The sequence below is a fragment of the Leptopilina heterotoma genome, unplaced genomic scaffold (genome assembly GCF_015476425.1).
Source record: "Leptopilina heterotoma isolate Lh14 unplaced genomic scaffold, ASM1547642v1 Lhet_46, whole genome shotgun sequence".
Taxonomy (NCBI): Eukaryota; Metazoa; Arthropoda; class Insecta; order Hymenoptera; family Figitidae; genus Leptopilina; species Leptopilina heterotoma.
The window spans coordinates 687,681-704,341 of NW_025111092.1; the positions used below are offsets into that span (position 1 = coordinate 687,681).

At 20.5% G+C, this 16,661-nt stretch overlaps 2 protein-coding genes across 2 annotated transcripts in view; one reads left to right on the plus strand and one right to left on the minus strand.

Annotated features, from left to right (window-relative positions):
• Positions 1–11,516, plus strand: part of LOC122507298 (dynein axonemal heavy chain 7) — a 57,526-nt gene extending 46,010 nt beyond the window's left edge. Inside the window, exons 27-36 of the mRNA XM_043619915.1 lie at positions 977–1,157; positions 1,491–1,789; positions 4,060–4,224; positions 6,065–6,305; positions 6,421–6,710; positions 8,515–8,752; positions 8,836–8,987; positions 9,247–9,528; positions 11,140–11,352; positions 11,452–11,516. Coding sequence (XP_043475850.1) covers positions 977–1,157; positions 1,491–1,789; positions 4,060–4,224; positions 6,065–6,305; positions 6,421–6,710; positions 8,515–8,752; positions 8,836–8,987; positions 9,247–9,528; positions 11,140–11,346 — 2,055 coding nt within the window. The 3' untranslated portion in view covers positions 11,347–11,352; positions 11,452–11,516. The remainder of the gene's footprint in view (positions 1–976; positions 1,158–1,490; positions 1,790–4,059; positions 4,225–6,064; positions 6,306–6,420; positions 6,711–8,514; positions 8,753–8,835; positions 8,988–9,246; positions 9,529–11,139; positions 11,353–11,451) is intronic.
• LOC122507303 overlaps positions 1–16,661 on the minus strand; it is a 174,297-nt gene that overhangs the window by 2,192 nt on the left and 155,444 nt on the right. The gene's annotated exons all lie outside the window — the stretch shown is intronic.

Here is a 16,661-nt window from a genome sequence, read left to right on the forward strand (position 1 = left end):
AATTATTTTCTATACAATTTGAATAAAATTTCTCTAACAGGTTCAATTATTTTTAAAAATTGTAGTAAAAATTTTCTAAACAATTCAATTGTTCTCAAAAGTTGTTAATAAAATTCTTTGTAAATTTCAATTTTTTTCAAAAGTTTCAATTAAAATTATTCAAACAAATTTTATTATTTTTACGAAATTTAATTAAATTCTTAATAAAAAAAATGTCATTCTTTACAAAAACTCTAATAAAATTGTTTAAAAAAATTTAATTTGCTATGAAAAATTTTAATATAGGTATTTTAATAGGAAATTTATTAATTTACAATTAATAATAAACACGATTGTTTTAAAAAATTTTTAAAAATCTTCATAAAAGTGCAAGTATTTTTAAAATTTTCAGTAAAAAATATTTTAAAAAACTCCATTATTTTCAAAAAAATTAATATAAATTCTTCAAAATAATTCAATTATTTTAAAGAATTTCAATAAAAATCTTGTCAAGAATTAAATTATTTTTAATACAATTTTAATTACATTGTTTTCGAAAGAATTCAATTACTGAAAAAAATGTTGATAAAATTCTTGAAATGACTTCAATTAAATTAAATTTTGAATTTAATGATTTTCAGTACATTATTTTAAAATTGAAAACATTTAAAGAGAAAAATTATAATTAAAAAGTTAGGAAAGAAAAAAGCAAATACCAACTAACTTCAAACTGCGAACAGATTACCGGAATACAACTATTATTAATATAGATTATAACTTTTTATTTCTATAATTGTAATTTTATTGTTACTTTATTTTTTATAAATTTTATTTTATTATATTTATTATTTATTTTATTATTATTTATTTTATAGTTTGTGTCTTTTGACTATAAATGAGAAATTTGATTTAAATTATAAATATTGTAACATTTTTATAAATTGATTTTTCCTTTCAGAAATTAATATCCTTTTAATTTTGAATTTATAATATTTAGAAAATTAAAGATGCGGTGGCAGAAAATATTAATGGATGGAGAGTCGTTTTTGATGATAAAGAGCCTCAGACATTGACTTTCCCGGCTCCCTTCGATAAAATAAGCTTATTTGAAAAGATACTCATTATCCGGTGCATGAGACCCGACAAAGTTGTATCTTCAGTACGAAACTTTGTTGAAGGTATTGAAGCGCAATTTAAAAAAAAGAATGATATACGTTACAAAAACGAAAATATACTTTTTTTCTCTCTTTTCTTTCATTCTCGAATAATGGAATTTTTCCATTATCTACTCACTTTTTATTCCAACTTGTATAATTAATAACTGAATATATTCCCTATATATAAGGAAAATGATTTTTCTTTTCTTTTTCACATTTGCGAGCGACATTTTTGTGAAAAAGAAAATACATGTACCGAGTTTCTAAGGAAAATATATTCGAGAATGAAAAATTAGAGAGATAAAAGGTTTTTTTTGTAGCGATTGTTTTAATGCTTGGAATTATAAATTATAGATGAAATGGGGAAGGAATTTATTGAATCGCCACCATTCGATTTGGCGGCATCGTACGCTGATTCATTTTGCAGTGTTCCTCTTATTTTTGTATTGACACCGGGCGCCGATCCAACAGCGGTTTTGCTCAAGTTTGCCGATGATCAAGGTTTCGGTGCTAATAGACTGTTCTCTCTGTCATTGGGCCAAGGCCAAGGACCAATTGCCGAAAGGATTATTGACGAGGGAATCAAAAATGGAACTTGGGTGGTGTTGCAAAATTGCCATTTGGCCAAGAGCTGGATGGGAACACTCGAAAAGGTATATTTTCCAAAGAAATTTTCTTTTTGAATCTTCAATTATTTAAATTCTATTATTTACATTCAATTTAATTAGTTTCATTTTTTAAATTCTATTATTAAATATCCAATTATTTACATTCACTTTAATCAATTCAATCCTCATATATTTAAATTTTCTATTTGAAATTCAGTTATTTAAATTCAATTATTTTATATTCAATTATTTACATTGAATTCAATTCTGTTAAAATCAAATTATTTAAATTATATTATTTAAAAGTCAAGTATTCAATTCTGTTATAATCAAATTATTCAAATTATATTATTCAAAAGTTAAGTATTTCAATTTTTTCATAAACTATGAAATTACCACGAAAAAATTTAAATAATTCAAATTCTTATGAAATTATAGTTAAATTTTTTAATATATATTTAATTAATTATTAAAAATAATGGATTTACAAAAGAATTTTAATTAAAAACACTGAAAACAAAGAATTTTTGAGAAGTTACAAATGATTGCAGATATTCAATTATTTTCAAAAGTAATAAAATTCTTCGCAGAAATTCAATTATGTTCAAAACTTTTTAAAAATACTCGTCAAAATTCAAATTATCTTTATAAAATATAAATAATAATGATTTTTAATATCTACTATTTTAATGAAATTTGTCCAAAATTCACTTTACGTAAACATTTAATTATTTTCATAAATAATAAAAATTTGACAGGAATTCAATTATTTACAAATTTTTTGTAATTTTCTTCCCAATAATTCACTTATTTTCAAAAGTAATAAAATTGTTCGCAGAAATTCAATTATTTTCGAAAATTTTAATAAAATTCTCGTCAAAATTTCAATTATTTTCAAAAATTTTCCTCAATTCAATGATTTTTAATATCTACTATTTTAATAAAATTTTTCCAAAATTCACTTATTTTCATAAATAATAAAATTCGTTTTAGGAATTCAATTTTTTTTTTGTAAATAATAAAATTCTTTTTAGGAATTCAAATATTTTCATAACTAATAAAACTCATAACAGAATTTCAATTATTTTTTAATACAATTTTAATCAAATTCCTTGAAAAATGTAATTATTTTTAAAAATGTTATTAAAATTCGTCAAAAAAATCTAATTATTTAAAATTTTAAATAATTGAATTCTCGTAGAATTTTTTTTAATGAAAATTGATTTAAAAATGAATTTTAGTTAAAATTTTAGATAATAATTGAATATTAAAAGCATTATAGCGTAAAGTTTTAGAAATAATTGAATTTCGAAAAGGTTTCAAATTAAAATCTTTGAAAATCTGAATTTTTTATACTTTTAACTAACAATTTTGTAGATCTAATTTTTTTGAAAAAGTTTAATTTAATTTTTTTTGAAGTTATTTCAAGCTTTTATTTTTTAATATATATTTAATTGGAGAATTTCCAAACAATCTTCTAATATAAAATAATGATTTTATCACTCGGTTATTGCATTTCAAAAGATTTGAATTTGAAAATTTTGAAAATCTTAATTCCTGTGGAAGAATAATAATAATTAAATATTTATTTAAAAATGAATTTAGTGATGTTTTCGAATAATTTTACAATTAAAGAAATTCGTAAATAAATGTAATAGAACATTTTTTTGAGTATCTAATCATTTTTAGAATTAATTAAAATATTTTTTAGAGTGCATAAGAATGATATTGTTCTAAATTCTATTATTTAAAATCGAATTTTTTACTTTGAATTACTAAATTTTAATTACTTTTCTTTAATTATTTTAATTTAAAAAAGCTACTATTTAAATGTATGTATTTCGTTTCAATGGTACGAATTCAATTATTGAAAAAATTCGAATTTTTTTATTCGACAATTATTTAAAAATAAAAATTATAAGAAATTAAATATTTCATTGCATTGAATTTTGTAATTTTGTAATTTTAATAATTGAAATGCATAAGATATTCTCTATTTAATTATGTACTTGAGCTTGAGCTTCAGTTAATTACTAAGATTTTATTTTTAGTTTTATTTAATTTAAATTTAAACAATTATTAAATACTATTCTAACATACAATTATAAAAAAAATAAAAAATAAATGTTTCATTGTACATTGAAGTTTATAATTTCTTAATTTTCTAATTTTCTAATTTCAGTAAATGAAATGTATAAGAAATTCGGTATTTAATTATACATTGAAACAATTAATTAACAAGTTTTTATTTCTAATTTTATTTATTTTAAATTTAAACAAACAGACTTTAAATAAATTAAATTACATTGTTTTAGATTTGCGAGAGTTTCACGCCGGAAACGGTTCATCCGGATTTCAGACTTTGGTTAACGAGCTATCCAGCGGAACATTTTCCCGTTAGTGTACTACAAAATGGAGTTAAGATAACAAATGAACCACCGAAGGGCTTAAAAGCAAATATCATCAGATCTTTTCAACAGGTTGTACATCGTCCATTTTTTTCTCTCTACAATCCCAAATTACTCTTCATTCTATTGCAATTCTTATGCACCTCTAAAGCTTGAAAAGAATTTTTTTCCTTTACAACTTTTAAATTATTCTTTTCCATTAAATGAAAATTTATTTATAAGAATAGTAGAAAAAAATTTCTAAGAAGAAGTATTTTTTACTTTTATTGTTTTTTTAATTTAATTTTTTAATCTTTTATTTGTAAATTATTTTTCGCTATTGAGCAATTTCCATGAAAAAGTAGTAAAAAGCTGAATTATTCAACTTTTTAAAAATAAATTTTGTAAATTAAGGGTGTTGCAGTTATGACGTTTTAATCGATTAAACTTGACATATTTCAATTTTCATATAGTGAATTTAAAGAAAGTTTCATGTAGTTTTCAATTTTAAAAATCTTTTTTTAAAACTAAGTCTTATTTTTCCATTTTTACAAAAACTATATTTTTCCCAATTTTTCATCGTTTTGATTAGAAAGCTCAGTTTTTTTCTGTAAATTCGATAAAGTTTAAAAATGGGACAACAATTTCAAGGAAATAGAAAAAAGTGTTTAAAAATTTATTGTTTTCATTATTTTTTTATTTTAAAGCATTTTTTGTGTAATTTCAAACGTTTCTTCTCAAACAAAAATTTTGTAATTCTAATTGAATTTTTTCGTAACATTTTATTAAAATTGTATTGAAAATAATTGAATTCCTGCAAAGAATTTAATTATTTATAAAAATAATTGAATTTCTTCGAAGAAATTCATTAGTTAAAAGAAAATTAAATTCTTGCGAAGAATTTTATTAAATTTTTCAAATTAATTAAAATGATTCTATTATTATAAAGTTTTTAAAAAGAATGAAACATTTTTGAAAAGTTTATGAAAATAAATAAACTTTTTCAAGACATTAAATTAAATTTCTTTTGAAAATATTTAAAATTATTAGAAAGAATTTTATCAAAATTTTTGTAAAATGTTGAATTGTTTTGGATAATTTTATTAAATTTTTTTTAAATAATTGATTTTGATCCAGAAATTTTATTATAATTGTATTGAAAATAATTAAATTCTTTTGAAGAATGTCGTCAAATTGTTTAAAAATAATGTACTTTTTTAAATAATTGTAATTAGAAATTTTAAAAATAATTTAATTATACAAAGAATTTTTTTTAATTTTTAAAATAATTTGATTTTTATTCAAATTGTAATGGAAATAATTGAATTTCTTAGACAAATTTTATAATTTATAAAAATAATTGAATTATTTCAAAGAATGTTAGAAATAAATAAAAACTTATAGAAATAATTGAATTCTTGCGAAGAATTTTATAAAATTTTTTGAAAATAATAAACAACTAATTAATTGTGCACCTAATAAGAAAATTAAAAAAAAATTGTAATCTGACATTATTCAAAAATTTATATTTGAACATAAAAAATTTTGTAATTTGAATATTATATTTTGTGCGTGACATTTTCTAGCAAAAAATGTAAATTTTGAAAATGGAACAATTATAAGTTTTAAAAAAAATAGAAAAAAGAGTTTTAAAAAATGTTTTTTAAAAATATTTTTTATAGTTTTTTGTTGCATAGAAATAAAATTAAAAAAACAATAAAAATAGGAATAGTGTTTGTAAAAATTGAGAAATAAAAATAAGATTTATTTAAAAAAAAAGGGATTGAAACATTGAATATAACGATGCTCCTTAAATTGATTTTTATCGATTAGATCAGTTTACGTAAAATTGCTCTATTAAAAAAATTGAAAAGGAAATTAAAAAATATTTTTTTCTAAATTTCCAATTTTACAAAATAGTTTGAATTTACAGGATCCAATTTGCGAGCAGGATTTTTTCGCAAAATCAAAGCAGCCAGATGAATTTAAGAGACTAATATTTGCATTGTCCTTTTTTCACGCGATCGTTCAAGAGAGACGAAAATTTGGATCACTAGGCTGGAATAATCCTTATGAATTCAACGAGACAGATTTACGAATTAGTGTGTTGCAATTAAAAATTTTTCTCGATCAATATGAGGATGTGCAATTTGTCGCTTTAAAATATTTGACAGGTTTGAGATAAATGCTACAATGTTGATGTTATACGTGTATACATTCTGCATATAACTTCAAAAGCACTGAAATGCTTTGAACTGAATAATTTGATTTGATTTTAATTTGTAAAAGGTGAATGCAATTATGGTGGACGAGTAACGGATGAATGGGATCGACGTACTTTAAACACGATTCTGTCTAAATTCTATAACGAGAATGTGATTAACGTTAATGAGCACTGCTTTGATGAAAGCGGTATTTATCATGTGCCTCAGGTAAATGAATATGGACAATTTTTGAGTTACATCAAATCACTGCCAATGATAACTGGACCCGATGTTTTTGGAATGAATGAGAATGCTGATATTGTTAAGGATCAACAGGAGACGGAATTAATGATGACGTCCATTTTATTAACTCAGGTTCAATTTTACATTTTCTTCTTTTCTTTCTCCTCTTTCTCCTCTTTCTCTTTTATTTACTATTTGTATTTTCTAAACTGCTTTTTCATTTTCGTCAAATATTTTCTTTAATTAATTTAAATTAAGTTTAAATTTAAATTCAATTTAATATCGTAATTTAAATTCATAAAAATTAGATAAATTAAAAGTTTTTTTAAAAGTCTTGAACGTTCAAATAAACGAAATACATTTTTTTTGTTCTCTAATTGTTTTTTGTTTCGAATTAAAAATCATAATTTAATTTGTAAATTTATTTTAACATTCAAAAACATAAAATACATTCTTTTTTCATAATTTATTTCAAATTTTTACTAATTCAGATTTGGAGAATAAATTTTGTGATATTATTTTTGCAAAAAAAATTTAGAAATTACTTTATATTCCCCAATTTTGAGTTAAAAAGTGAATTCTTCTTAATTTTAAAAAATAAAGTTTCTGTTAAAAAAATGTTATGAATTTTGTAACTTTTAAAATTTTAAGTTTGAATTAATTTATAAATTGAATTAAATTGTTTCAAAGAATTTTATTAAAATTTTTTAAAATAATTAAATTCTTTCTAGAAATATAATTAAAATTGTATATTAAAAATAATTGAATTCTTATAAAAAGTTACATCAAAATTTTTAAAAATAATTGAATTCTTTCGAGAAATTTTATTAAAATTGTATTACAATTAATTGAGTGTGAAGAACTTATTGTAGATCAAAACAATTGAATTTATACGAAGAATTTTATTAATTTTTTAAAATTAATTAAAATGATTCCATTATTATAAAATTTTCAAAAATTTATGAAAATAATTAAACTTTTTCAAGTCAATTAATTAAATTACTTTTGGAAACATTAAGAAAAGAATTTTTCAATATTATTTAAAAAAATTGAATTGTTTTAAATAATTTTATTAAAATTTTTAGAAATAATTGTTTTTGATCGAAAAATATTAAAATTTTTTGAATATAATATTGATTTCCAGCGAAAAATTTTGTTTCTTATAAAAAACAATTAAATACTTTAGGATAATTTTATTAAAATTTTTTAAAATAATTATTTTCCTCTAACAAATTTATTAAAAATTAATAAATTCTTAGAAAGAATTTTTATCAAAATTTTTTTTAAATAATTTAATTCTTTCGTAGAATTTAATACTAAAATCTTTTAGAATAATTGAATTTATTCTTTTTGCGATAAATTTTTGTAAATCGTATTGAAAATAATTGATTTCCTTCGAAGAATTTTATTAATTCTAAAAATAGTTTTAGAATTTTATTATTTATAAAATTATTTCAATTCTTATGAGGAATTTTATTATAAAATTTTTGAAAGAATTGAAAACCAAATTCTTTCGTAGAATTTTATTAAAATTTTTTTAAATAATTGAATTTCTTGAGAAATTTTATTAAAATTGAATTGAAAACTATTGTCTTCATGTGAAAAATTTTATTACTTTTAAAAATAATTGAATTTTTGTGGAAAATTGTATTAATAATTTTAGAAAAATGTTATTTTCTATGAAAATAATAAATAATAATAATTAATTAGTTAATAAGTGCCTTTTTGATATTATAAAGCTGAAAGTATTAAAAAATTGAAGTTGTTATGTGAAAAAAATATGTTAATTTGCATTATAATAATAAATATATAATAATAAATTTGCTAATTTTTAATAAATTTTCGCAAAATGAAAACACGAATTAAAATTAACTAAAATGAAAAGAGTTAATTATAAACGGTAATTAAATATTTTTGAATTGAAACAAATTTACAGGACACTGCGGTTGAAGATGATGGAGGTATCAAATCATCGGACGAAATTGTTTTTGGAATTTCAGTGGATATTTTATCGAAATTACCAATCGATTTTGATCTTGTTAAAGCTTTGGAGAAATATCCCACCTCCTATGAGCAGAGTATGAATACTGTTTTGGTCCAGGAAATGGGGAGATTCAACAAGCTTCTCCAAACTATAAGGGACAGTCTCATAAATTTGCAAAAGGGCATAAAAGGTAAATATAATAGAAAATATGGATCAAATTTTCAATTTTTGGAAATAGTTTCTTAAAATTCCATTCTTTTCCCCTCTAAAAAGGTCTTGTGGTGATGAATTATGATCTCGAGGAAATTTACACATCAATGATCACCGGAAGAATTCCAATATTATGGAAAAAAAATTCCTATCCTTCCCTAAAACCATTGGGAAGTTATATTCAGGACTTTATTCGTCGATTAAATTTTCTCCAGGTTTGTGAATTTTTCATTTCTTTTTCGAGTGAGATAAAATACAATTTGCAATTAATAGACTTTCTTGTTAATATTTTATTTAACTTTAATAGACTTTTTTTTAAAGAGAAATGAAAATAGAAAAATTATTTTCAAACTCATGAAATTTTCGAAAATTAAATGTCTAACAATAATTTTCGATTATTTTGTCTAATTTCGTCTGATTTTAATTGTTCTATTTTTAACAAATTTGAATAAATAAAAAAAATTGGTTTTACAGGATTGGTACAATGATGGACCACCAAAAACATTTTGGATATCTGGATTTTATTTTACTCAAGCATTTTTAACTGGTGCTCGACAAAATTATGCGAGAAAATATTCAATTCCGATTGATTTGTTGATTTACGATTTTGTCCCATTGAAAGAAAGGGAATTCCCTGAAGCGCCTTCCGATGGAATCTATATCCACGGTTTGTTTCTGGATGGTGCTCGCTTCAATATTAATGAGATGAGACTCGATGAAGCTCATCCAAAAGTGCTATTCGATACAATGCCTTATGTAAGTTTCACTGGGAGAATGGTAATAAATAAATCACTAAATAAATCAATCAAAATAAATAAAGAAATAACTGAATAAATCCATCGAAATAAATAAAGAAATAAGTAAATAAATCTATCACAAATAAATAAAACAATAAATAAATCACTTGAAAAATCAATAAGAATGTAAATATTTCAAAACGTTAATAAATAAATCAAACAAAAATGGAAGTAAATCAAAAAATAAATAAATCAATCAGCAAATAAACAAGTAAATAAAATAAATAAGTCAATCGGAAAATTAAATAAGTAAATAAAAAAAAATGAATGAATACATAGAACGATAAATAAATCTATCATTTGAGAATTGTATTTTATTGTCCTTTTTTTGTATTTTATTTAAAAGAGAGAACAAAATACAAAATTCAATATCAAGGGAAGAAAATTCCGAATAATAAAACAGTCAATAAGGATATTAATATAAATGAAACTGTAAATAAGTTTTTCGAAAAATAAATAAATGAAAAAGTAAACAAATCAAAAAGTAGATAAATCAAGAAATAAACGAAATAAATAAATATAAGCTATTATTTAAATATTAATAAGGAAAAAAACCAATTAAAAAATATTTATTCCAGTAATTAATAGGGGAACATAGTCTAGGTCGGCCACCTTTTTGACTTTTGTTTATAACTTTTTTTTAAAAATGAATTTGGACAATTGAAGTATATGGTTGGAAAGTCCTGTTTAATAGGAACATTTTTTCTGTACAAAGTAAATTGACAGGTTTAAAAATGAAAAAGTTATAAAGATTTAAAAAAAAAAAAATTTGTAGTCCAGGTTGGCCATTACAGTCAAGGTCGGCCATGTTTAAAATTCAAAGGGCATTAATCGTTAAAAAATAAAATAACATGTTTGGAGTTACGGAAAATTGATTCTTTATTGTTTACAGTTTGTAACTTAATGAAATAACAAAATAATAACAATAAACAATATAAAAAAATAAATATAAATAAAAAAAAGTTTTGCACTAAAATATTAATAAAATTAAATAAAAATATTAATAAGATGATCAATTATATTATGAGTTATACAGAATTGCAGTTTTTGCAAATGAAGTAGCTCGTCCTCAACTTTGTGCATTTTAAACACATAGTGGCCGACCTTGACAGTAAGTAACATTACCGAATTGTTGTAACCATAAAGAAATACGTTTCGGGATTCGATTTTTTACTTTGTTTTTCTTTCAACCATGAGTCCCACAAATTTTCTGCATACTTGCCTTGACGATTAAATTTGTTTTTTATCTTTTATTAATGGTTTTTCACATTATGCACAAAACTTTTTTTCAGCTTTTTTTGTACCGACGTCACAGAAAACACAATTTTCGATTTTCCGAGAATGTAATTGAACAAAAAGTTAGGTTACTCTAAGACAAGCTTCGACAAGCATGCGCGTAGGTGGCGCTAGTGAACTTGTCCAAAAAATCGCGATGGCCTACCTAGACAGTAGACCAACCTTGACTACATTCCCCTACAAATGTAAATAAATTAAAAAATGTTTTTAAATCAGACAAATTTTCAAATTCAGATGTAATTTAATTAACAAATTAAATTTCTTTTGTTAACAGTTGTGGTTGATTCCAATGACAAAGGATAAAGTAAAAGAGAGATTATTATATACATGTCCAGTTTACAAAACCAGCGAAAGACGTGGAGTGCTTTCAACAACTGGACATTCAACTAATTTTGTTATTGCAATGTGGCTTCCAACGATTCATCCAGAGGAACATTGGATAATGAGAGGCGTGGCAATGCTCTGCCAATTATCACAATAAAACAAGGTATTCAAAATTATAATTGTTTAATACTGAAATTCCAATAATTGAATATTAATACATTAATAATAATATTATTATTAAGAGGAAATTTATTCGTTTCAGAAATGAAAATTTCTGCAAAATTAAAGTTTAAAAAAAAGAAGATTTTTGTATAAGTTAGGTACGTAGAAATTCCGTTAAATGGAAATTAAATAATTAAGCAAATAAATAAAGAAATAAATAAGTAAATATTTATATTTGTAAATAAATCTTCTTTTATCTATATTAATAATCGTTGTATTCCTGTAATCTGTTCGCAGTTTCAAGTTCGTTGTTATTTGCTTTTTTATTTCCTAACTTTCTTAATAATCTTTCTTTTTACATATTTTCAATTTTAAAATTAATGTATTTGAAAATCATTGCATTCTTGCAAAACATTTTATCCAAAAATTTGAAAATAATTCAATTCCTTCGAGGAAGTTTATCAAAAAATTTGAGAATAATTGAATTTCAACGAAGAATTTGAATAAAATTTTTGAAAATCCTAATTCAATTCTTTTGATGAATTTAATTCATTTTTTTTATAATAATGGAGTTTCATTGATAATTTTAATTGGAAAGTTTTAAAGAAATTAAATTTTCTGAAGAATTTTTATTAATTTTTAAAACTAATCGTGTTTCTTAATAATTGAATTTAAACATTTAATTATTGAATTTTATTAAAATTTTCAAAAAATAATTAAATTCTTTTGAGAATTTTATTACAATTTTTTAAAATAATTTAATTCATTCAAAAAATGTTATTAAAATATAGAAAATAATTAATTTGATTATTGAATTTTATTAGAATTGTATTAAAAATAATTAAATTGCTGAGAAGAATTTTAATATTTATAAAAACTAATTTAATTCTTGCGATTAATTTTATATCTTATAAAAATAATTGAATTGTTTCAAAGAATTTATTAAAATTTAAAAAAAATTATTGTATTCTTTCGAAACATTTTATTAAAAAATTGAATTGCTTCGAAGGATTTATTAAAATTTTAGAAAATATTTGAATTTTTTCGAAAAATATTGAAAATTAAAAAAAAAAATGAATTCTTTCATGAAATTTTATTAAACTTGTATTCAAAATAATTGAATTTTTGCAAAGAATTTTACTCTTTATAGAAATAATTGAATTATTTCAAAAGATTTATTATAATTTTAGAAAATAATTGAATTCTTTCGTGAAATTTCATTGAAAGTAATTGAATTATTTTGAAGGATTTATAAAAATTTTAGAAAATAATTGAATTCTTTCGTGAAATTTTATTAAAATTTTGTTAAAAATAATTGAATTTTTGCAAAAAAATTTACTAGGTATTTATAAAAATAATTAAATTGTTTCGAAGGAATATATTATAATTTTAGAAAATAATTGAATTCTTTTGGAAATTTTAAAAGCGAATTAAGAACAAAATTCAATTCTTTAGTGAAATTTTATTGAAAATAGTGAATCTTTGCAAAGATTTTACTATTAAAATTAATTGAATTGATGCGAAGAATCAATTAATTTTTGCAAAAAATTTTACTATTTATAAAAATAATTGAATTCTTTTAAAGAATGTTATTATTTATGGAAATAATTGAATTCTTGAGAAGAAATTAAAATTTTTGAAGATATAAACAATAATAATTATTCATGCTTAATATGATTTTTTAAATTCTGATTATGAAATTATTCAAAAATTTGTGTTTTGTAATTAGTTCAATTAATTTTTTTTATAAGAATTGATTTGAAAAAGAATTTCAGTTAAAATTTTAGAAAATTGGAATTGAAAAAATTTCAGTTCTAATTTTTAGAAACAAAATTTCAAAAGGTTTTACATTTAAAATTTCATTGAAATTTTAATTCCTGCTGGACAAATAAAAACCACGAGAATTCAAATTATTTATTAAACAAAAAGTAATTGAATTTGAAATAGTTAAATTTCAAAAGGTTTTACCTAGAAATTATTTGAAATTTTTATTAAAATAAATAACAATACGTTTCTAAATATTTATTTAACGAAAAAATTATTGAAGTTTTGAATATAATTTAATGTAAAAATTCTAGTAAAAGTCAATTCAATCCTATTCTCGAAAATAATTTAAAAAATTAAAAGTTTTGTCAATTTTTATGGATTATAAATTTTATAGTTAAAAGAATTTAATATTATTACTTTTAAAAAATGTTTTGAAAGATAATCGTATTTTTGAAGAATTATATTTTGAAAAATTATATTTTTTAGAAAGTAATAAATTTTTATTAAATTTCAAAAAGAAATTTTTTATAGCTAACAATGGGCACAAAAATTTCACGCACGCGTGTAGTTATGCTGGTAAATATATAAAGAAATAATTAAGATTGGGTTACAAAAGTGTAAAACAAAAATTCCAATCAAAAATTGACAAGAAAAAATTCCAAAAATTAAAATTTCAAAAATTTATTTTTCCAAAGTACATACCTACAAAATTTACAAAAGAAAGTTTCAAAGTTAAAAATTTTTTAAATAAAGTTTCGAAATATAATTTCTAAAATAAAAGTTCCAAATAAGTGGAATTGAAATTTACAAAATAAGATGAACATAAAATATCCAAAAATGGTTAAAAATTAATGTGATACATAAAACGATAAATAAAATTTAAATATATGATTATCTATTAATCAATTTACTTACAAACCCATATAAATAAATACAAATAAATAAATAAATGAATGAATGAATGAATGAATGAATGAATGAATGAATAAACACATATATAACTAAAATATAAATAAATAATTATCAATGCCCGTAAGTAAATAAATAAATAAATAAATAAATAAATAAATAAATAAATAAATAAATAAATAAATAAATAAATAAATAAATAAATAAATAAATAAATAAATAAATAAATAAATAAATAAATAAATATCTATTAATCAATTTATTTATAAACCCAAATAAATAGATATCTATTTATTTTTTGTGAATAAATATATTCTGTGCTGCAAATAAGTAAATAGGTATAAATAAGTGAAAAAATAAATAAATAGATAAAAAATAAATTACATTAATAATAATCAATAGACTAGAATTTTTTCAAAATAAATTTCCCAATAGTAAAAAATTAATAAACAATACTATTAAATAAAATAATAAATAATTATCTTTTAAATGAATTCAACTAAAATAGAAATTCGTTTATTTTTGAGCGAGTTGAGAGGTGAGGAGGGGGGGGGGGAGTTTTTCAAACTTTATAAAATTTCTTATCATTTGGAAAGACGGAAAGAAATAACAGTATACATATAGATATAGAGTATAAAGAAAGTTGTAAAAGTGTAATTTTATTCTTTTTCTTATTTTTTTTAAAGTCAATATTTCGAGAAAATGAGTAGAAATTCTGATAATAAAATTTTAGAGTTGGATTTGAATTTAAATTTAAAAAAATATATTTTTATTCAACTCTCGACAATATTAGTGCATTTGACGTTGGAAAGTTGCATATGGGAAATGTAGACTAGACATGCGCCCTTGGGACTCCTTTCCTTACTTGTGCTTATAGATCTGCAGAAAGAGGTCTCAAGGGAGAAAATTGATGGAGATGAGAGGGATACAGTGAAAACAAACTGTCCATTACTTATTATTATCTTGAATATATATTTCTTATAATAAAATACATAAATGTTATCAAATAATATATTCATGAGATTTTAATAAGAAAAATCGATTTTTTCAGATTTTTTTTCTGGTATATATTATTATATTAGTATAGTAGATATACTTATTTTTCCATTGTTTACATTTCAAACAGGAAGTTTTTACAATTTTTGTTTCTCCTTCATTTACCAATTACAATATTCACTTTTATTTTTACAAATTTTTTCCCCATTTATTTAAAAGTGGAATACTCATTTATTTTAATAATAATAATTATTATTATTAAATTATTTATTAAATTAAATGTGATAATCTGATAATTCTCTCTTTCATTTATTCATTCATTCTGTTCAATTCTGTTCGCAGTTTGATGTTACAAGGCTTTTGTTTTTTTTCTAAAACTCTTTGATTGACAGATCGGAATTATAGTTTTTCGAATTGTCAATCAAAAATTTTAATTGGAAATAAAATTGAAAATTGTAAAAGAGTTTTTATGAAAAGAAGAAAACAAATTTTCATATTTTTGAAATGTCAATCATATTTTTTTGGTTAAAAAATTTTTAGTTTCTTTTGGAAAAAAGTTTGTTTAATTTCTATTTTCTAATTTATTATTTTTTTTTAAGGAAATAAATTTGGACCATTTATATTTTTCCATCACTATTTTTTTTGACAAAACTTCAACTTTGTTTATTAATAAATAAAAAAACATTTGCATAATATTTTTTTCTTCGTAACAATTTTTTAACAAAATTTAAAGTATATTTTTTTTAAGAGTTCAAAAATTTATAAAATTTCTATTTCTTAATTCAAAATAAAATTGAAAATTTTAAAAGACTTTCATAACATAATGAAAAAAAAAATTTCATAATTTTTATTTTGTCAATCACATTGTTTTTAAAAAATTTTTAGTATTTTTTTCCATAGGTAATTTCTATTTCTTTAATCCAATATTTTAACAAAATCTTAATATTACTTTATTTAAAAAGTATTTGTCTGATAAATCGAAATTGTACATTTTTTTATTTATTTCTAAAAAATTCGAAAATTAATTAATTATTTGTATTTTATTATCAAAAATACTACCTAATAATAAAGTATTAAAAAAAATAAAAAGATGTCATATAGAAGTAGAATTATAAAAATATTTTATAAACCCAAATTAAGAGGTGATCTATAAATAAAAAGTTTGAAAATATATTAAAAAATAACTAGAAAGAAATATCAGTAGAAAAATTAATTCAAGTCAGACAGAATTATTAAAAGTCAGTTCTAATTTCTAGCTATAAATAGAAGGAGAGTCAATGTCGAGTATTTTTACAATAATTAGTGGTAACAGAAATGTTTAGTCAGACAAACTTTATTAAATTTTTTAACAATTAATAGAAGTTGAAAAAATATTTTTTTTCTCGGCAAGAAACTTTTAATTTTGCGAAACTTGATACATAATAAGTAGTAAAAGAGAGTTTTAGTCAGACGCAGTACTTTCAAAGTAATTAAATAATATCAATTTGAATTTATCACTCGGTGTTATTTAATAATAATTACATTTAAATTACAATAAAATTAAAATATTATACGTAAATAAATCAATTAAAAAATAAACAAATAAATGAATCGTAAATAAATTTTATTTGGATAAATAATTAATAATAATAGTAATTT